General features: G+C 42.5%; 2 protein-coding genes across 2 annotated transcripts in view; both read right to left on the bottom strand.

The window, feature by feature from the left end:
• COPG2 (COPI coat complex subunit gamma 2) overlaps positions 1-6,720 on the bottom strand; it is a 135,473-nt gene extending 128,753 nt beyond the window's left edge. The window contains exons 1-4 of the mRNA XM_037165878.2: positions 6,618-6,720; positions 5,427-5,479; positions 4,776-4,856; positions 1,994-2,065 (exon numbers count right to left, since the gene is read on the bottom strand). Coding sequence (XP_037021773.1) covers positions 1,994-2,065; positions 4,776-4,856; positions 5,427-5,479; positions 6,618-6,654 — 243 coding nt within the window. The 5' untranslated portion in view covers positions 6,655-6,720. The remainder of the gene's footprint in view (positions 1-1,993; positions 2,066-4,775; positions 4,857-5,426; positions 5,480-6,617) is intronic.
• A 367-nt stretch (positions 6,721-7,087) lies between these two features.
• On the bottom strand, positions 7,088-17,402 carry TSGA13 (testis specific 13). The gene is made up of 6 exons (XM_037165799.2): positions 17,336-17,402; positions 15,064-15,135; positions 14,150-14,356; positions 10,906-11,054; positions 9,955-10,082; positions 7,088-7,257 (listed from the first exon to the last, which is right to left on the bottom strand). The coding sequence occupies exons 1-6, from the start codon at positions 17,363-17,365 to the stop codon at positions 7,088-7,090; spliced, it is 756 nt and encodes a 251-aa protein (XP_037021694.2). The 5' UTR covers positions 17,366-17,402.
• Between the last annotated feature and the right edge of the window lie 4,859 nt (positions 17,403-22,261).

Genomic DNA, 22,261 nt, shown 5'->3' with positions numbered 1-22,261 from the left:
GCCCCCTAACCAAACATAGATTCCAAAGTCAGTATCTCAGTTACTCAACTTGCTCCTCTCTTTGTTAATTAACTTGGCAAAATCCCAACCCTCTAGGTCTTAACCTGAATCCTGTAGCTGGAGAAAAACATTCGCCATGCTTCCTGGTTAATACTTGAAACTCATGCCCACTGACTTCAAGGGGCCATTTATCCTGTCCAATACGACTGCATTTCTGCAATTCATTTCTTAGAAAGCAAATTCATGCCTTTTTAAAAATACAACTCTTGCTAGAGGCTTCAAGTTTGTCCTACTTCTTCCCTGCTCCATGTTCAGCTCCTTCCCCCAACTGCCAGCTGTCCAAGCAAGAGCAACCGCAGGCCCAGCACCAGACACCTGCACGGCAAGCTCACCGAGCCACAAAGAAGCAACAGCCCTCCCTAACTTTTATAAATAGGCCCTCCCCTCGGCCCCACTCCAGCAGCTTGAAATGCCTAGCACTCTAATCTAATTCCTTTAATTCTATAATAATCATAGTGATTCCACTTCCCTGATTAAACCCTGAATTTTTGGTGCAGGGAGTGATTAAAGGGAAATAGGACCTTAGGGACAGGAATCTGAAATAGCTTCTCTGAGTTGATAAAATTACCCTGTTTCCAGTGGTAAAGCGGACAATACTAGTCCATGGCATGCAGTGGCAAAATACTTAAATTACCACCTACAGACAAGTATGATCAAGAACCCATAGAAGACAAGGCTTCAGGTAACCCAGTAGTTGCTGCCATAGAACACTTTTGTAAAAATGAGTTGTGCAGTAAGTTCATTGCTTCTAAGTACACTGGAGAACTTGATAAAGAAAACAATGAGCTCAGAGTTTTGGTCACAGCTCAAGGTCTGGGCAAGTGACTAGAAATCTTCTATATTGCCTTAATAGGAAACCTATGTCATATGGACACAAGGCTGAGATTGCTGAAAAGCATACCCTGCTGGCTGAATTACATGTAAATTCAGTTCATACCCTTATGGGGCATCTTAGGTTAAAGTTAGGACCTTGACTGGTGAGGAGCTGAGGACCTGAAAATTACAACGGGGACATATGGGCAGATTCTAATGAAGCTGAGTCCCCTGAAGCCCTAAATTCCGCCAAGGCCCCTTTGCAAGTAGTAGTTCTTCCCCTGCTGTCTGAGGCAAGTCGTCTCCCTTTGCCTGAAGAATGCGTAACAGTCTCCCCTGGGGCAGCTGCCCTACAAGAGACTGCTGATGCTGCCGAGGACCCACTCCCACAACTTCTCATTGTCTAGACATATGAGCAGGCTCAAAGCCCAGAAGGACCTGCAGGTCAGGCAAAAACTGTGGCCTATGATGATAAGCAATAGGTACCAAATGGACTGCAAGGTCTCAACAATTTATGTCAACAGAAAGGTGGAAAATATATATTCCGGAATCCCCTTCCCTGTATGGTTCTGAACCAGCGCCGGCCACAGTGGAAGAGAGGGGGAAAGCAGCAGCCACTGTTCTCTGAAAGTCAGGGTGGTCTAAGGTAATGAGAGACAGATGCAGAGGTCTGGCAGCTTGAGTCTGTCCTCACCCTTCTTTCCCCCCACTCCACATCCTCCTTCCAACTCTGCCTCCAGCTCTCCTTCTCAACTGCCGGCCCTGCTAACCAACAGCAACCCCAGGCCCACCAGAACCTTGACTAAGAACCTGAAGGTGCGATAACTTTGGCCACTGACTTCCACAACGGTCCACTTCTGCAGCATCAGGCCAGAAGCTGCACAGTATTAACAGTTTTTATGAGTATATAAAAGATCTGTCTATGAACAGCTTCATACTATATACTTTCCTTCTTTTATTTTCATATATCTTTTAATAAACATTTTATGAAAAGAAACAACTTTTCAGTAGTTTTACACATTTCAAACAGCCTTCTCGAACTTGGAACACCCTCGGTTCCCCCAAAGAAAACAAATAAAAGCAACTTTTTCAGCCTAAAATTTAAAAGAAAAAAACTTACATCATTAGATTGAAACAATCGAGTCATTGCAAAGAAGGCTTCTGTGGCTTCTGTAGTTCCGAAGTGTTCACCCTAAGTATAATTTAAAACAATAATTAGGATTTTCTCTATATTTCTGCAAAACTCTTTCAGAATGCAGGGGAAAAAATCTATTTGTAAACATTCTGCCTTTTTGCTATTTTCCTGGCACAGCCATTATCCTGCTCCTTATTTAAAACAATTCAGTAGCACACACCTGCTATGAACGTTCTAGAATAGTGGCCTCTAACTTTACTGCAGGTACTATTTTAATTTTCCTGAAGAACTATGATTTATAAGGAGGTAGAAAATAATACCAAGTTGAGTTCCTAATCAGATTGCAATGGTATCAAGACACTGCCTACAAGCACAGATCATAATGAATAGGAACATCATAAATATTAAACTGTAAAGAACGACTAGGACTCCAGAAAACATAACTTAAAGAGACCCACTAAAAGGGCAGAAACCAGATTATTTATATAAAAGGCTTAAGGGGCTGCTAACAGATCTCAAAATACTGGCTCAAGCCCCTAAAAACATGCTTTGGATCAGAACTTCAGTGTGCTCAATAAATCAGCTGCGGATCTTGCCAAAACGCAGCTTCTGACTCAAGGGCTCTGAGGGGCTCCCAGTAATGAGAATGCTGCCGATCTGAGAAACACTTTTTGTGGAACAAGACGTTAAATAACCTATTTCACTTATAGAGTCCAGGCAATGCAGATCACAAGCCACCTGAAGCATTACCATTTCAATATTCGGTCTCTTCATTCAATCCTATAAAACCTGATAGGCCCAATCACTTTCGGAACTTCAGATTTTACACAGAATATTTACAGTCTTCACTCCGTCTGTCACGGCACTAACAATAAGCCAATTTTGATGGAAAAACTTTGAAAGTTTAGGATGAAAAACAAAGTATAATAGTTTCCAATTGCTTCAATCAGAATATCCAGATTGCTCACCAGCAGATTTCCCTCCTTCCTTCATAACTATTTCCTGAATACCTAGAAATCCATGTACATTTCACTCACATTGGTAAAACTTTAGTCCCTACTTGACTTAAAACTCAGAGAATATATGGCTATGTCAACTCTGGTAGAAATTTAAAAGTATTTTTCCATAAAGCTCTCCCAGGATCTAGGCAAAAGAAAAAACACAGGTTCCCAAACCTGTTTATGCACCAGATTGTGCTTGGTAATTTCCTTATCAAGATAATTAAATGTTTCAACATGAGTTGCGCCCATCAAAGAGCTATTGGCCAATACAAAAGTATATGCTTCTCTAAACTAACGCTAACCACTCAAAACCCTGCTTATATGATGGGTTTAGCTAAGCTGGACCCATGCCTTCAATGTTTCCAATATGCTACCACAGAGGAATATGAACTTTGTGAACTTTATTTAAAAGTATGTACTTGTTGCTCAATATCCATTTGCAAACTACAAAATTTTATTATGCCTCTGGATGAGGTCTTCAGTCATGAAACATAGTAAAGATAAAATATTCTCATGGAGTTCAAATTGGAAACCATAGTCTTCTTAGCACCACATGTAAACCATCTGAGGGTGTGTGTTGGGGGGTGTGCACACGTATGTGTCTAAGAAACAAACTCACATTTTCAGAGGGCCTAGACATTTCATGAGATTTTAAGTCAAAAACAACAAAAAATAAAAATTAAATTACTAATAACTGCAAATAGAACCTATTTCATTTAGAGCAAAAATTTTTGTTGGTTTTTGTGTTATACTCTCAGTGTCTAAAACAGTGTATATAGTACAGCAGATGTGTAGTAAATATTTGCTGAATCACTGAATGAAAACTATTCCTGAATGCTCTCTATGTATCCAGGACTATTCTCAATGCTTTACATTTATTATCTCATTTAATCACTACAACTTCATAAAACAAATATGATGATCATGATTCCCATTTATAGAAAAGGGCATTAAGGCACTAAATGGTTAAGCCTAGAACCATATTGTTGTAAGATGGAGTAAGGATAATAAATATAAAACCTGAATATTAAAAGCAAAGATTTAAAACATCACTATATACCCACCCACACTCCCAAAAGGGTAAAACATCTATTCAGAACATGTTTAAGGCTTTGTACTATATGTCTGGAGGAACAATGACTTCTGAACAATTCTAAACAATATGTTTTAACATTAACTGATACCTGTTAAATTCAAATCAATATTGAGAATCTACTATGTGCTTAACTGCTTTAGTAGCTCATGAATAAAAAAATATTTTGCAGTGTATAATGCTCATTTTGCCCAAATTTTTAAGGAAAAATAAAGATGCGTATTATACACACATAGCACTATTTCTGTATCTGTTTTTAATTCTTTAAAAAATTTCTGTACCTTGTATCTGTTCTTGTGTTTTGTAATTATTTGTTACATAAAACTTCTTGTACCATAATATGTTCAGAAATAATGCTAAAATTCCTTTATAATGCAAAAGGCAAATATCTATAAATAAATAAATAACTGAATTAAAAATTAAAATGAAAGATTATTTTTCCTGAAAGTTTGGGCCGAAAACATGGGTGAGCCTTACACACAGCAAAATATGGTATATGTCACAGTCCTCATCCTCAAGAAGTTTCATATATTATGTTAAGTAACATTGTAGGTTTTTTTAAAAGAAGTGAATTTTTAAAAAAATGATTCTACTTTCCAGAAAGTACTTTACTACACCTTACATGTTTCTATTCCAAGACACAAAAAATCTGAGGAAAATCAAAATAATTTACCTGGTTCAGTAAGTAGAGAATCTTTGTAAGAATATGCAAACATCTTCTTGGATTGATGGGCGTTTCATTGAACAGACGAGCCTGGAAACAAAAAAGTTACACATAGTATATTTTCTACTTTTTCCATCTCGGATTACAGATAATCAACTTTAATAAAATAAAGACTATTATGTATATTAATTACAATATCCAAATAATGTTAGCTACCTATAGTTTTCAACTTAGTATATGGTATATGACACATTATTAGATGTGGCCATCTAATGGAAAATTATTGATTTTCCATTCTATACTCTCTCTTTCCCTTAAGTCTAATACTTCACTTCAACTTTGTAGGCTCTATCTGTTAAATAAGAATCATAATATTTATCTACATCACTGAATACAGTGAGTCTAATATCTGTAACTTCCTTCAATAACCTTACACTAAACACCTGGCATTTTATTGAAAACTCTCAACATGTGGCACAGCCCGCATGTTTTTGCATTTCTCTCTCCTTTGACCAGCAACGCTTCATCCTTTTCCCTCAAGTGTATGTTCTCTGAACTCAATTATACTCCACAACTCTTATTTTGGATATCAACATTCCAGGGGCTCTCTGCCCCCCATTCTAAAATGGAACTGAAACACAATGGACCTCCAAACCATACCTCCTGTAAGACCGCGCTCTTCTCCAGATGCCGAAAAGGATTGGAGCCACTACCTACAGTATAAAACAAAACATATCTTTAATAGCTGTCCTACACAAACTTATTTTCTATAGAAGGGTACTACTGAACGCTTGGGATAGCTCACCTAAGACAAGTGGCCACTTGGACATCTATGTCTATAAATTAATCATTTTGATTCTGAAACGATTTCTGTCATTGCTTCCCTGTAAGATTTTGTACTTTTGCAGGAACCTTTGCCTGAAATGATTGTCTTCTTTCTCCTGTCCATTTTTACATGAAGGTTACAAATATGTCATGTCCACACAACCAAGATTAGTAAGACTGTGGTAGGGACCTTTGGGGTTCCCTAAAGGCAAGCACGATTTTATGTGTTTTTAACATTTACTATGAAGCGAAGAGTTTAGCAGATAATCATATAAACTGAAAGGGGGAAGGGACCATGGAGCTTTTACTAACCCAACCTTCTACAGCTCTTTATGAGAGCAGCTATCAAACGCTGAGTTCTGTTTTGTTTGTAAGGTGGCTTGATATCTTCCCCTTTTGCTCTGGACCAAAGTATCAAGACGCCACTATGGGATTCACTGAATCACCTATGTACCATGAGAGAGTATTTATTGCCCCGTGGGAAGCAAGTAGTGTAAAGGTCCCCGGGAAAACTGTTAAGGTACAAGACACCTCAAAGTTCATATACACGCACACAACACGGTCTCGTGGACTTGAGACCCACTCTGGGCCCCACGCTACCAGCACCCCTCGCCTCTGACACGCGCACACCCATTCCTTCCGCCACCTGCCCAGCGCCCGCCGCCAACGCGAGCAGCCCACCCGGGGCGAGCGGGAAGGAGACGGCTAGGAAGAGAAACGCCGGGAGAAGGGGGAGGCAGTGGGGAAGGAGAAAGGGTAGAGGGAAGGGGCGGGGCCGCCAAGCAAGCTGATGAGGCGCGTGGTGGGGAGGGCCGGAGGGGGGGGGCTGGGCTGGAGCGCGCGACAGGGTGGGGGCGAGCGCTGCGGCGCCGGGGGAGGGGCTAGGGGCAGGCCCCCTGCTGGAACCGGCCCCCTGGCACACCGGCGCCCACGCCCCCCGGTCCGCATCCCCGAGAGCAGGTGGCGGCTGGAGGGGAAGGGACCCCCCCCATGGCGGAGGGTGGGCGTCAGAAGCCCAGCGCGTACCAGACTCCTCGTCCTTCTTGTCGAATTTTTTAATCATCTTGGACCACTTCCCAGCGCCCAGACCCACTGCAACCTTCCCAGGCACCTCAGCCGGCGAGCGGAAGAGGCTGCAGGAAGGCCGGCCCCGGGCTCTGGCGCGGGTTGGGCCGCCCGCCCGTCACTCGGAGAGAAGGCCCGCCCTCCCCGGCAGTCGCGGCTGCTCCGGTCCCCTGGGGGCGCGGCCACGCCCTCCCGTGTACCCCTAACCAGCCAAGGCGGGGGCAGGTGTTGGGTCTGGGGCTCCGCTTCTGAGCTCCTGCCGCAACTGGTCCGTACCGGAGGCTCGCCCTGGCGCGCCCTGCGAGCGATTGGACCGCACGTGCCCGGAGCGGACAGAATGCAATTTTATTTGGTTGACATGCCCTGGATGGAGACTGATGCTGGCTTCGCAGTCTTTGAAGACCTAGGCTAGAGTCCTGAAGTGTTTGATTTTACTTAATGACAGTGGTATTTTTAATGAACCAATGCTGGGCCCTTCCAAAGCGGAAGTCTTTCTCCCCAGGCGCGATCCTGGTGGGCTTCTCCTTTAGAAGCGATGCAAGGGTTAGTGGTTCCCAATTCATCTTCGAAGTCGCCGTGTAACTTTCTGACTTCTTGGAGACTGCAACAAAACACAGTGCACCTTGGTGAATGCGGCCTTCCAGAGGGGCTAGAACACAACGTGGGGCATGAAATTGACCTACTTGGTGAGACAGGAAAAGTGGTCTTTACTCTTAGCAAGGAGAAAGAGTTTGGACTACCGGACTACCATTCCCAGCATTCTTTATAGGAATTCTGGATTCTCTACCTTCTTCAAAACCCCGTTTAACACACTGCCAGTTTAGTCTTCCCTGTTTAATCTCACCCCTTTCCAATGATCCATCCAAAATCATATTGACATTCATGTAACTTACTAAGTTAAGGTGCATTCACTTGTACATTCTTATCCCTCAGCCTTTTCCTAAAGTGCATGTTGGTTTTCAGTCTCCTGCCTGAGAATGTAACTAAGAAACTACATTTGGCTTCAGTGTCATCACTGATCCAGATTCTCTTTCCTCTCTGTTTTTGGAAGCGTCCCTCCCGACTCTTTTTGATGCATTATGCCTTGTAACTATCCCTTGAATATGTTTCTTTAGTCCTACTGACAACACCTTAATTCGGATCCTATCATCTGCCTCTTGGACAGGCTCCTCACCAGCCTTCATGGGCCCCATCCAAGCATTTTTTATCTTTCTTCATTTGGATGCCTGGTAAATATGGGACATTATTGGCGGAAGGAAGTGGTTTCCAGCAATGGAGCTTTTACTTGAAGTGGAGACATGTTTTCGACTTCACAGTACATTGTCTTTGCTAAGGAAAAGCATCATAATGGGCCCTTTTAGATACATAAGTTAAGTCAGTACCACCCTCCCCCTTTTTAGGGAAACTGTAAAGTCACTGTAATTGTAATAAAATGCTGCAGACTGGGATATTAAGTATTCTGGTTAGAAATATAAATTGGGCATATCCTTGATAGAATCGTGCCCTTGAAAAATTAGAGAAATTCTCATCTACATTAGATTACAGATTAAACTGAACTGTGATATCCAACATATGGTATCATTTAAGATTTAACTACGACTTTACTAAAAGTACTATTAGCAATTATGTTTGCCTTATCTGGCCTATAAAGCTCAAACTTTACTTTCCAGGTAGAGTTTCCCCTGAAGGAAATACAAATGGTTCTCAACTTACAATGGGGTTGTGCCCTGATCACCCATTGTCAACTGAAAATATCTAAGTTGAAAATTCAACCTACCTATCATCATAGCTTAGCCTAGCCAGTTTTAACTAAATGCATATTGTTTTTTCACCACTGTAAAGTCAGAAAATCATAAGTCAAACTGTCATTAAGTCAGGGGCCATCTGTAAATGTTCCTACTTGTTTCTTCTTGGGCTGAAATTTAAACAGGTTTTGGGGAAAGAGTGATTCTCTTCCCTTTCTTTCCTCGGGCCAAGGTTATTGTGGCCTAGGCAGAAAGAGCATAGATAAGCCAGGGGATTCCCAAGATTGATTCATGTGCTGGGGACTATGAAGGAACTGAGCCCATTTTAAAGCAAGTAGCCTTTTTTTAAAGCAAGAAAAAAATATTCTCTGTTGTTCTTTAACTTCTCTCCCCATCTACAAAGTATTGTTAACTATCACAGCTTGGTTTTAGTTGAATATGGGGAGTTAAGAGAGCACCTATGGGAAGTAGGTGGGCATGGGTGGGGGTGGCAAATGGGTGCAGGAGGAGCAGAGAAGCCATTAAAGGGATGGTAAAATATGACCACAGAGCTCTGGAAAGTGAATATTTAGATAGGACAATTGGCAAAGGTGTTAAGCCATCAGTGGGATGGCCTTGTGGAACAGCTAAACATACTTGAGGGAGCTCCAGAAGCTGCTTGAGGAAATCTCATAGGAGAAAACAACCTTATCTTGAAGCCATAGCTGGTGGAGTCTGGGGACCCATCAATTATACTCCTAATACACAAATGTCCACTGGGTGCTCTGAAATTCTTCAGTGGGTCCCGACTGCTTAGTGGAGAAAACCCAAGCCCTCAATCGAATAACCCCAGCCCCTGATGGTCTGGCCCATCTATCGATCTCATATATTGGACGTGTTCAATAAGTGTTCAACACTTACTAGGCCCCCTATAAATGTTCTTAAATGAACGATCATTTTTGTAAGGAGCGTTTTCATTATACCTTCTTCCATTCCATACAAACTTATCCCAAACCCCTTCGAGCCCAGGTCCTGCCTCCTTCCCACAGAGATTTGTGTATCTCTGAGACACACAGATTTATCCTTGGGCCCTTGTAGGACAGTTTTCCTCAAGTGTGATATGTATACCACTGCACAGTTTTAGGAGATAATTTTAAATTTTAGAAAATGTTTTAAATTTTAATTATTACAAATTTGATGAAATGCACGTCAGAAAAAAAACATGTAATTAGCATATCAAACCCATGTTAATGATATAGTGTTAATTAGGACAAGAACAAAAACGGTAAGAAAATAACAGGGCAAAGAACACACTGATATACCAAAGCTATTAGAGTGCTAGGTGATACAGTCTGGGAAGCGCCATACGATGGCTTCTTGAAATTTGAGGATTTAAACAGAATCCAAAGCCTAGCCCCACCTGAGCCTCTATCAGTTCTTAGCTTCTGTGCTACAAGGAAAAAGAGTCCCCAGAACCTCCACAAGAGACATCGATTTGCCCTTATCTCTTGTCCCCATAGGCTGTCCCCACATCTCTGTCCTGTAAGCTGCTGTTTTGCAAGAGAGGAGCTTACCATCTTTTATCGTGTCTCTGTTACAGACTTGAGCAAAGGTGAGCTGCGGGTACATTTTTTTCTGCTTCCTCAAAGTACAGAGCATCGAATATTTCCCTTCACTCTTAAAATCATTCTCGGTGGAAAACCTTAACAAAGAAAGCTCATTTAGTAAACCCTAGGGTTGGGGGCTCACGGAACCAGTCACCACACTCGGGTTAGCAGGTGTTCCTTGGCACAGAGTGGGCATACTGTTCAGTGAAAGGGATGCTTTTAGATCCCAGCCTTGTAAACCTGTGAAGGAAGTTCAGGATCTCCTCTCTCCTCTCCACACTAGATACAGGCTGCTCCTAGGACTCCTTTCCAATGAAAACTCATAGCACGTTCTTCCATGCGAGAGCCCTTATCATGCACTGAGGGCAAAAATGTTTCTATTTCCCCAACTCATAGACTTCTGAATATTTTCTCTTCACTCTTGAAAATGCTTCTCAGTGAAAAACCTTAGCTGTGCATTACTGTTTCTCTCTCATTGGAGTGTAAATAATGTTGGGAATGATCTAGGGGAGCCATGACTTATTTTTTTATCTTCACCCAAGGACATTTTTCCCATTGCTTTTTAGAGAAAGAGGAAGGGGGAGAGAGAGAAGCATCCACGCGAGGGAAAAGCGTTGACCAGTTGCTCCTGTAAGTGCCCAGACTGGGAACCACATGCGTCCAGACTGGGGATTGACCCCACAAGCTGGGTATGTGCTCTAACCAGGAATCATACCCATGACCCTTCAGTCTACAGGATGATGCTCCAACTAACTGAACCACATCAGCCTGAGCAGTAAGCTGTGTCTTTGTGTCTTATTAATATACATGTGTACCTATCCCCTACAGGCAAAAAATATTCGATCATATTTAAAAGAAATCGTAGCATGAATAAGGAAATGATAGGAAAGAAAATGACAAGAGCAGCCAAGACTTCACCTAAACCATTGTTCTTGCTTGGATGTTCTTGTAGGACCCTTCCACAGTGTCACAGGGAAGACTGATTTCAGCTCAGGTCTGAACGTTTTTTTCTGAGGCCTTGAGAGTAGGCAGATGTTCTCAGTAGGTTTATGCTGTTGATGCCGTTCCTGCAGCAGAGGGAAGGAAAGTGAGGGAGTCAAGCGCAGACCTTGGGACTTAGAGGCTGAACTAAGTTCTTGAACTAAGTTCCAATTTCCCAAATGATGCAACCACACCTATCAGAGAAGGAAGTGGGGACTCAGAATTTAAGAGGAGGAAGTGGTTCTGAGTGGGCTAATACATGTTTGTTTCCCTGACAGATGACTTGTCAGTTTCCTGTGTAATTGATTGACATGCCCACTGGCCCTTTGAAGAGAGCCAGAGAAAAATTCACCCCATTTTGAGGAGGATTCCATTATTGAATTGCTAAGTAGACCAAACATTTGGTAATAAATGTTTAATCTCATAGCAGAAAAACAGGAATGGAAAAGTTATTTGGAATCCAAGACAGCACTAGCTAAGGACCACCACTGCATGAGTTTGCATATCTTGATTCTCTATCATATCATTAATATTCCTCCTACTTTTTCCTACCTGCTTCCTCTTCTCTTCGTTCACTGCTTACCTTACCCTGTATACCTTTTTTCTATTATAGCTTCTGTTTATTCATTTATATTTATTTCTCTGTAACTTCAACCTGCCCCTCTCCTGTTCTCATGGTCCCTACACTACTTTCTTTTTGGCCTCTCTGTGCCCTTTCCGCATTCATTCCCACTGCCTATATCTTCCTTTCCCAATTCAGACGCCTGGAAGCAAGAAATCTGATTAGGTCACAGACCGGGTTGTGGATAAAGTGGCTGGTTTCATTTTTGGTCAGTTTGGGTATGATGGCAGCCACCACAGGTCACTAACTGACCTATGGATTTTCCTTCACTGGGTCTGGTGTGCTTCTCTGGTCTCAGCTAGGAATAGAGGATCGAGGCTAGTTATACAAAATAGGACCTTATAGGGCACCCTTTCTTTCACAAACTGTGGTATGGTCCACTTCACTTAGAAGGGGCTCTGAGTATAACCATCACAGTGGCAGTATAACCATCTATTCCATTCTCCATGTTGCCAGCTGGAACCCACAATCTTCTAATGCACATGCCTGGGCAAAAGAATGCTTCTTTAGTGGAAGATCTTAGGCTCTCAAAAGATGGTCACATTTTCTGGCAAGAGAAAGAAGGGATGCAGCATAAACACTAAAGAAGCATTCTAAATACTTCCATCTTCTCGGCATTTCCATCTTCTCGGACTGGTTTCAGAGAGCCGCACAAACAAAATTACCATAGTGCTAGCCTTTGACAAGCAGAGCCTTAGCTCTACTAATACAATCTGGCTGGTACCACAATTTGCTCATAAGTATGTTCAGGTCCTGCATGTGTTCTGGAAGACTCTCAAGTACCAGCTGTTGGAAGAGAGCTCTTCTTGTGCCAAGGTTACATGACAGTCCTGGATTTCCATCTCTACCTTGAGCAGCACAGTCCTGGCCTGGGATTTGTCCCTCTCTCAGGGTGTATTACCTTACCCTGAGAAACAGCCACTGAGTGTACACTCAGAGGCACAAATTCTAGACCAAAGAGACCACAGGCAGGAAATTCTTTAACTCCTTTGACAGCATATACCTTTGGATACTAGCATCTTATCTTCCGTTCACAAAGGAATCTCTCACTGCTGTTCATGTAGCAACTAAGGAGATACTAATTCCAAATTCACCACACTCTATTACAAAAATCTGTCTTGGGTAATTCCATTCCCAACTTCAAATCTCCATTATAATTATATTCTTTCTTTGTACTTTTACTCATCTCATTTAATTTCTTCTTGCTATATTAGGTTCTTTCTCAAGACTATCGAAATATTTTTTTTATTTTCTTATTGATTGATTTGAGAAAGAGAGAGAAAGTGGAAGGGGGAGGAGAGAGAAAGAGAGAGATAAAGAGAGAGAGATGGATAAAAACATTGATTGGTTGTTTCACTTATTGATGCACCCATTGGTTGATTCTTGTATGTCTTCTCAGCAGGCATCGAACCCCCAACCTTGGCATATTTGGATGATGCTCTAACCAACTGAACTACCTGGACAGGGGTATCGAGATTGTTTTTAGATCCTGATTCCTAAATATCTCTTAAATTGATTTTTTCACTTCCTCTGCTGTTGATTTAGTTCAATTTCTCAGCATAGCTTACCTTGATGACTGTAGTAACATCACAATTAATCTCTGATTTCTGTCTCTTTCACAAATAATGCAACTTTTTCCCAACCTCCAAGAAAAGGTCTTTTCTAAATTAATGCAAATTTGATTATATCCTTTTATCTGCCGCTCTTTACTTTCTCACAACTCCCTAAATGTACCTCAGTGTCTCATGTCTTTGCCCTTCCCTCTGATTGGAATGTCCTCCTTTTCTCTTGTCAGGGGTTATCTCTTCTGGAAAGCATCACTGGTTACTCCCTTTCTCCCAAAAGAAATACTGTTCTTCATTGTGTATTAGTTCTCTAGCTTGCATATTCTTTTATAACTCATATATCCTACTATATTATAATCACTTTTATAGTTCTCACTTATTGATCTGTCTCTCCTGTTAGACCCCAAGGTACAAACTGTCCTGTAATCATCTTTATATTTTATTTCTTAGATTAGTGTATTTTTAGTAATTGGTTATCAAATTGACTTTGAACTTTTTTTAGTATATAACAGAGTCCAAAATGTCTGGATGCTGTGATAGTAAATTCCCGGCTCTGTTCCTCTCCCCTTAACATCCAAAAGCAACAGGTATAAAGTATAACCTGTTACTCCTTTCCCATTGAGGTATTCACTTCTGTTCCTTATTCTTCATTTCTCAATTCATCCTTTACTACTTTATACTCAACTAGAAAGGCATTGGGGTAGTTTATCCTTTGTTAATTACAAACTAAATATCTTCGTCCAGGGACAAACAATTTCAGGTGAAGATTCTGTTTTCTCTGTGCAATGAAGTTTCATGACCCAAGCTCATCCAACTCTTTCTCTGAGTATTTCCCAGGCTCTCCAGATTCTGTTTGGTGAAGCATATGGCAAAGAATTAGAGGGAAAAGTTGACTCCTGAATACCATGTTAAGTTAGCTTCCTTCTTCAAGCTAACTCCAAATTCTTCAGGGTCCTTACTTAGGGTGCTGGGAGACTTCCCCAGGAGCCATTACCTTGAGCAGGAAATCCTTGGGAAAGTATTTTGGCGGGAGGTCCTTTCCGTGCTGGTCCATCGGGGAGGGAGGTGGGTTGTTGGTCAGTATCAGTAAGGTCTTATCCTGATCATACTCCGTGACTTTGAGCATGAAGCTTAAGACTTTCTCGTTCCGAGCCATGAGTTTCTGCAGTGCGGTGGGTTTCAACGGCTCATAGTATTGACCCTGAGCAGACAGACAGAAAGGTATCCAGGAGACAAACGGATGGTGTCAAGAGAAGATGAACAAATCAGTGGGCTAGTCTTCTGCCTCTGTGGGGTAGGGACCGAGGCTGGACGGGGACTGGACAAATCTGCTCTGATGCATGAAGCTCACTGGTCCTCTCTTCCCTCAGAGCATACCCCACAAATAGACTGAGGGGCTGGGGAAATAGCATGGAGAGATGTCTACATTAAAGGAAGAAAGATGACTTAATTCTCCTGAAAGAGTGTAACAGAATTTGTTCAGCCCAGTGAGTCAAACAGCGAGGTTTCCATGCTAAACCTCATAGGCCTTCTTCTCCACGACTCTCCAAGGCAGAGGGTGGAAGGGCCAGTGCCCCGATCTCTTCGCTCAGGGAATTTTAACAGTGGAGGTGACACCAATGTTCCCACCCACCAACATTTTCCCACAGGCGTGACCACATTGCCATGCATAATAAGTGAAAGGTTAAAAAGGACAAGCAGTCACAAAAGACAGCATGTCACTTAAGATGTGGGTTGGAGGAAGGGGCAGTCCCACTAAATTTGTTTTTCTGTCAACAGAAGGAAAGCAGAGGCTTGGAGAGGGAGTCACTGAAGTGGCAGTAGCTGGAGGACACTCTGCAGCAGGCCTCTGCCCCACCTCTGCAACTTGCTTTTAGGGCTTTTGGGGGAAATCCTTTATCCACCTACCAATTGAGGATGGACTGTGTAATGCTGAAGGTTCTTGAGAACGAATTTGGATTGCCCGCCTGGATCAAAAATCTAGAGACAATTATAATCACAATTAGTGGTTTTTGAGCTGCACCTATCCTAAACTGTATCCCATTCCTTCCTCTCTCTAAGATGTGGTCCCTGCTTTACATCAAGTACAGGGAACCACGTGCTTCGTGGTTGGCACCCAGTGTCGAGCCGTTAGGAGGGGAAGTAGACAAGGGCAGTGTCAAAGTTCAGACAGACAGGGGAGGATCTCTCCAAGAGATCACACCTCCTTCTTCTGCCTTTTCAGTCCTGTAGGAGTGAAACCAGGAGGACGACATGGAGGACAACCTTCAAGGAGAAAAGCAAGTCACAAGAAAGGGCAATAACTTAAGGGTTGTGAGCGAAGGCAGCCCTGGGGATAACTGCCGCTGACCTGGGAGAAGGCAGGCTCGCAGAGGAAGGGAGAAACAACATTTCGCATTTTTGAATGGTTCTGCGGTGTACGAGTCATCCCAAAATGTTACCAAAATAATTGAATTTTGCTAACACTCCTGTCCACCACTTTGCATTTTTATGCTGGTGGTAGTGCTGATGATTGACCAGCGGAGTGTCCTATCTGGTGGGAAAGGGGCCGGGCCACCTGCCTCTCCCTCTGCTGACCTCAGCATGTTGCCCAGCCTCAAGGCCAGCCCTAGGTTCCCTGAGGATGAGTAAGTCACAGGGATGAGGACCGAGATCGAAAAAGCTGAGCTACCTCCTTCGGGCTTGGCAAAATCAGAAAACGGAGGGGCACAAAATCCTGCACTGGGATCTGCATTTCTAGACATTGCCATGTCCCCACCGGGGTGATATGTATGGTAAGGTGGGACACGGAAGAAAGGGGACATGCACTTGAAAGAGTGGGTGAAGCAAGCAGGTGAGGAGGGGAAGTAGTAGGAAAGAGGGAGAACTGCGGGTGAGGGCAGGCCGTGGTCCTGCCCCCAAGTCCAGCAAAGTGACTCCGAGCATTCCTTTGGGAGGGGGACATGATACGCGGAGCAAATCCAAAGATGCGATCGTTTAACTTTGATTACCTTTTAGAAAACTAAAGTCTCTCTGTTCAAACTGAAAACATATTGTGAAAAACCTGCCTCACAGATTCGACCTATAAAATACATATTTAGAATCATATGTATAGAAATCTAAAGAAAATTTTGTGGGAGGAAAGGTGTAAAGATGGTCATAGGTTTGTTTGTTTTTAATGAATTATAGTGGGGAAGTTCTCTGGGCAAAATGTTTTTACTCCTGAATATTTCCGAGGTAGTGCCTCTCTGCTCCAAATCTGTCTCCAGCAGATGATGAAACCCACAAAAGTGTCCAAATTGGAGTATGTTTTATCTTTGTTATGTGGAATAGCAGTCCCTCCGGCTGATAAAAGTTGGCCTGGAAAATTCACTTAAAGTTAATAAACCTGGGGAAGTAACCAAGCTTTTGCTGCTAGAAGTGGCCAGGAGTCCTAGTAAGTCAGGGTTGAGTGCTCACTCACGCCCTGAGATCCAGCCCCTGGTCCCTGGGTTTTGTGCCCTGATTTATTTCTCTCCTGTGGATTCCCTGTCTCTCCTTTCTTCTGCGTCTGTTTCCCGCTCAAAAGACTGGATCAACTGACCTTGCTTTCTATATAAATCTTGACCCTTTTCTGCTTCTCAACAGAAAGTTTGGAAGACATGGCTTATAATATAAGTAACTCCAGTAGCCAAGAGTTGGAAGCAACCTAGGTGCCCATCAGTAAATGAATGGATCAAAAAATTGTGGTACATATACACAATGGAATTCTATGCAGCAGAGAGAAAGAAGGAGCTCCTACCCTTTGCAACAACATGGATGGAACTGGAAAGCATTATGCCGAGTGAAATAAGCCAGGTGTTAAAAGACAAATACCATATGATCTCACTTTTAACAGGAAGCTGAACAACAAAACAAACAAGCAAACGGAATAAAAACAAAGACACTGAAATAGAGAACAAGTGGGCAGTGACCAGAGGGGAGAGGGAAGGGAATTTAAGGGGAAAAAAGGGGAGGGATTTTGAGGAACAAGTATGAAAGACACAGGGATGAGGACTGGGGGGGAGGAAATGGGAGGGAGGTGGGGAGCACGGGGCAGGGGGGCTGGGATGGAAGAAATAGACAAAAAAATGTACTTGAAAATAAATAAAATTTTTTAAAAAATATATAAGCAACTCCAAGGAAAGATTACAAATAAGCATCTGCTAATTCTCTTCCTTACCTCATCACTGTCCACAATTCCTCTCTCCATTTTAAATGCATTAGTTATAGAAGTCTTCGGTTTACCAAATGGGGACCTGAAAAAAAGGCAGAACATCCAGTTGCTCAGCGGCCTGTTCTTCTGCATACTCTCAATCTCTTCCAACGAAGTTGGGGAGCCTGACTTAGAATTCGAAAAGCACCATTTAAGTGGTCACTAAGTGAAACATGTACGGGTAGTAAAGAATATGATGCATTATTCAGCCTGTGTGTCAGGGGAAAACAAAACCTCAGACTGAAGAATTAAGCAAGTTGGACCTCTTAGAGACATCTGATGAGTCAATTTCTTCTAAACTAGGGGTTTCAGACCACCAAAGGAAGTGCTTAAGTAGAATGCTTCAGGGACTTCTTTTAGACAGCTGGACACTCACTACCCTTGAACATGGCCTATAGTTTTGAATGCCTGTCTCTCCAGGTGGATATGGTTCTGTGTGCACCATGATTAGCCAATGATTCCACAGAAGAAATATAGTTAGTGGAACCTCACAAGTAAATTTCCAGGGTTTTTTTTTTTTATGATCAACCTTGTATTACTGGCTCCCTGGTACTCCTAACCACCTATAATTTTCTCTTCATAGAAGTGGGGTAGTACAAATAATAGTCAATGACAAATATTCTCATACTCTGCTCTTTCACTTTCCTTCCCACCCTCCACCAAGATACCAGCTCCCTTTGTGGGAAAGAAGGCAAGGGGCAGAAGTTGCAATCTTCAGTAATAAAGTATTTTGGATTCCTCGACTGATTCTTACTAAACTCATCTACCTCCGAACACAGTAGAGGGTGCTCAGCAGTAAGGTTGGGTTCATGACTAAAATAAGTGGCCTTCTTCCTCCTTGGAGATAATTTCATTTGTGAGGTTAAACTAGCTCAAATTAAGTAGGATTCTATGACTATCTCAACAAGACCTCTCTCCTTTAAAAATGAGGCTACCAGAGTAAGGACCAAACTAAGAAAAGTAGAAATAGCCAAGCTGTGCCATGGGTGGGTCAATTTGCTATAGCATGGTGCAAATAATTTCAAACCCAGGATCAGATCACACTCAAGGATTGGCCATTTCAGGCCCAAGGTCTTAAAAATAGCCCCAAGGGGAGCAGGTAACACATTGTGGATGAAGCAAAATAAAGTTTGTATCCTTTGGAGGTGTGCTACTACCTTAAGTTATCTGATAACAAAGATTCCATTTTTATTGTACCACTTTCAAAGTATTTCTTTGGCATCTAAAAGGCAGCACCAGATTCCAGATACGTTTCCTCAAGGCCAATGTAAGGCGTTGAAGCCAAACAAGAAGCGCTTCCTTGGCCCTGCAGTGCCTCTCTCGGAAAGAAAAGCTACTCCAGCTGCTGCCTGAAACATGGACCGAGATCTGGTTTTCGATCCGAGAGCAGTCTATCAGTTGAAATGTTTTAAATGAGGCTTTACTCTGCGACCAGCACTGTTCCGAGTGCTATGGGCTACAAGATACGTTCCTACAAGATGGCATTTATGACATAGTCGGACAAACAAGACTACACACGTGATAGGTGTCCTTGGTTCCATTGCTGTTCACTGCTCAGTGGGCCAGCCCGAAGCAATTATTCACGCAGAGGCCAAACTCAGTGCCTCTAAATGGTCCTCATTGTGGAGGGGTTCAATTCAATCCAAACATGGTTTCCTTAGCACACGGCGTGTGCTCAGGCGCGTTCACCGTCCTATATGGAAAGCAAGAGGAGACGGAGAGGTGTAATTCCGGATGGAGACAATGCACCAGACCTGGTGACCCTTGCCCTCAAGAACTTCAGTTCAGTTGACTAATGGGAGCAGGGAGGAGGAAGTGATGTTAAATCTGAAACAAGGAAAACTCTTTTGGGGCCTCAGTTTCCTCATCTGTAAAAGTGGAGAGAGTTCTCCTAGTGAGTTAAAGGTGACCTTCTAATTCCATGCTGTTGGTGAGGTTTACCTACATAAAGACCTAAAATAAAATTAATTCATGGGTCAGTAATGGGAGAGAGTAGGAGGAGCAAACATCCCCTCTCAATAGGACCGTGTTCGTCTGTAGATTAGGCCTGAGAAGCTGAGAAAAGTGTGTGTGTGTATCAGTAGGGAGCCCCAGGGAGTTGCTGCATTTTACTTATTAGAAATGGAAGAAAAGAGTTGGGGATTTAGAACCCACCAATCAGAGAAAAGAGAGGTTAGTGGTGCTTGAGGGGGAGACGTTTCCCAAAGGATGCGAAGATTGAACTGGGCCTTGCAGGACTGTTTGTGAAACAGCCTAATTGGAAGATTATTTGTTTTTGTTGTTGTATTAAGTAGCTACCATCAAAGACATAACAGTAGATAGGTAGGGTGGGATCAAATTCGGGTGCTCTTGAACAATTAAGTAGAACTTTCGTAAGGCCGATCAGCTGAAGCTCTTATGAAGTCCATGGGCTTGGGGGAAAGATCTATGTTAGTGTTGATGGTATCACTAGGTGATTGTTTAGGGCTAGTTTAATTGTCTAGACAGAAACCCTAAAGATAATTGTCTAAAGTTTATGACTAGACTGAGTTAAATTCTGAAAGTTCCCTTTGAGGATAATAGACTAGTGAGCTTTTCACTCTTTTCTCCCATATAGTTTTTTCCAGTTCATGGATATATTAAAATGAAAACAAGTAGGAGCCAGTAACCTGGAAGGTAGAAATCTGGTGCTGCTTGCCTGGGTAGAAAAACAAATCACGCAAACACAAAAACCACTTCAGAAACAAGAATAGAAATAGCTGGTGTACGATACCTGAAATGACAGCAGGAAATCTTAACTTCAGGGAGAGAGGTGAAATTCCTTGATATGGAAACTCTACCTTTTGGAAATATCTTAATTATTCTTCCCTTGATTCTGAAGGAGACACAGGGAATTTGTGATGAACAGGCAATCTAGAATGCTGAGGCGTTCTATGTCCGAGTCAGAGAATGGAAGGTGCGTCTGCCCCATTTTGTGCCCTAACCTGTGACTTTCCTACACACACACACACACACACACACACACATGCCTTTTCACCATATTTTAATCAACCTCTCTCTTGGCCAATGTTTCCACTCTGTTCCTCAAACATAATGAGCCTTTTTCTCTCACTTCCTATACTTAAAACACTGTCCCACCCTCTTCAAACCATTTAAATCTTGTTTATGTTACTGCTCAAGTGTTTCCTCTTCAGAGAAGAATTGCCAGATCAATTCGATCTCTAATTCTAGCCTCTGGTCAGTTTTTTTTGTGTGCCTGAAGTTGTACAGTATTTTGTAGTTCTACCTACACTTTAAATTTGCGTAAGTATTGTTTACCTCCTAGGTAGTAAGGGCACTGAATGTAGAAATGTATATATAGTTTCACATTGTAGAAATGTGAAAATATATATATTTTTTTCCCCACAATTTCTACATAGTTTCACAATGTAGATATGTGAAACTATATGTGTGTATTTCTTTCCCCCAGGGTGCTTTGTTAATAGGCATTCAAAACCAATAGTTGTTTATTTCAATATATTTACCAAACATTTATGACATGTAGCTACTGGGAGCCAAACATAAGTCGGACATTTGGCCAGGAAGAGGGACAAGGTAAGAGACAAACGGGACAGGCTGCAGTGTCTATATTAGACATAAGTTCAGGATGCAATCAGAGCACAGAGGAAGAGCACTTAGCCCAGGTGGGAAGAGACTAGGAAAGATCCAATACCTAACGTGAGCCTGGAAAGAGGAGTGTGAGTTAACCAGGTGAAGCAAAGAGAGTGTGGGTACTTGAGAAAGAGGGAAAAACACGAAGCCAGAACAAAGCATGACTTGTCTATGGGAATTGCCAATAACTGCGGGATGCTTGAAACAGAAGATTTAACAGAAAAGTAGCAACAGATGAAACTAGAAAGGCAGCCAGGGTCCAAACCCTAGAGTGAAGTCCCTGATAGAAGCTTGTAGGTTGTTCTCTGAGTAATGAAGAACTATCAAGGAATTTTAACTAAGGAGATACATTGAATGGTATATTTTTTAGAACTATAAAAATGGTGGCAGTGTGAACTATAGATTTTAAAGATGCACGAAGCATAGACTGGAAAAGTGCCGAGGCCTTCAAGGAGGCTACCTGCAGTTCTGAGAAAGGGCTGAGGGATTTTAAGGATGCGCTCACAGATTTGTGCTGCTCCTCCGTCTTCTAGCTCTGAGTGGCTTATGAAACATGATCGACTAGATTCTCTCTACTAGGAATCTGAAAGTCTGATAAAGACACGCAAAGATGAAAGACGACTGTGCCCGAGTTACCACATGCAGTGTCCCAGACTGAAAGACTGAGCTGTACCCACTGAGCTCTCCAGAGTCGCCCTAGATCTAGCCCACCCTGAAGTATGCTTACTCGGTTTTCCCTTCAGTCCTGTGAGCTTTCCCAACATCCTTTCAAATACATCCACCCCCCCCCTTTTTTTTTTGTTTAACTTAGAGTTCATTTCTGTTGCTTGCAACCAAAAGACTTAAACTGATACAAGCTCCAAAGCGAGGTGTTGGCAGTAAAGAGGGATTTAAAAAAGGGATATTGGAAAGCTAGCCTAATTAATAAGAATTGACTCTATGGGCTAATGCATAGAACCACTTCTTTAGCTTGGTTACATGAAAGGATGGAAGTGCAATTTACCAAATTGGACAATAAAATGACGGACCAAGTTTGGGGGATAAAAGAGGATTTTGGGTTTGGGCAGTTGAGTATGAGGTGCAGATGGGGACCCTGCCTCATAAATGGGTTAAAATATGGGTCTGGAGCTCAAGAGAGAGAGGTTCGGGACAGAATTATGCATCGCGAGTCAGCCTCAAGCATACATGCTGGTCGAAGCGGTTGGAGTAGATGAGATGGAGCAGGAGAGGCGCCAAGGCACAGGACGGAGCCCCAGAGGTTGC

The sequence above is a fragment of the Artibeus jamaicensis genome, unplaced genomic scaffold (assembly GCF_021234435.1).
Source record: "Artibeus jamaicensis isolate MK-2021 breed Jamaican fruit bat unplaced genomic scaffold, CSHL_Jam_final scaffold_3307, whole genome shotgun sequence".
In the NCBI taxonomy this organism is placed as follows: Eukaryota; Metazoa; Chordata; class Mammalia; order Chiroptera; family Phyllostomidae; genus Artibeus; species Artibeus jamaicensis.
This window is presented reverse-complemented; position numbering and strand designations above follow the sequence as displayed.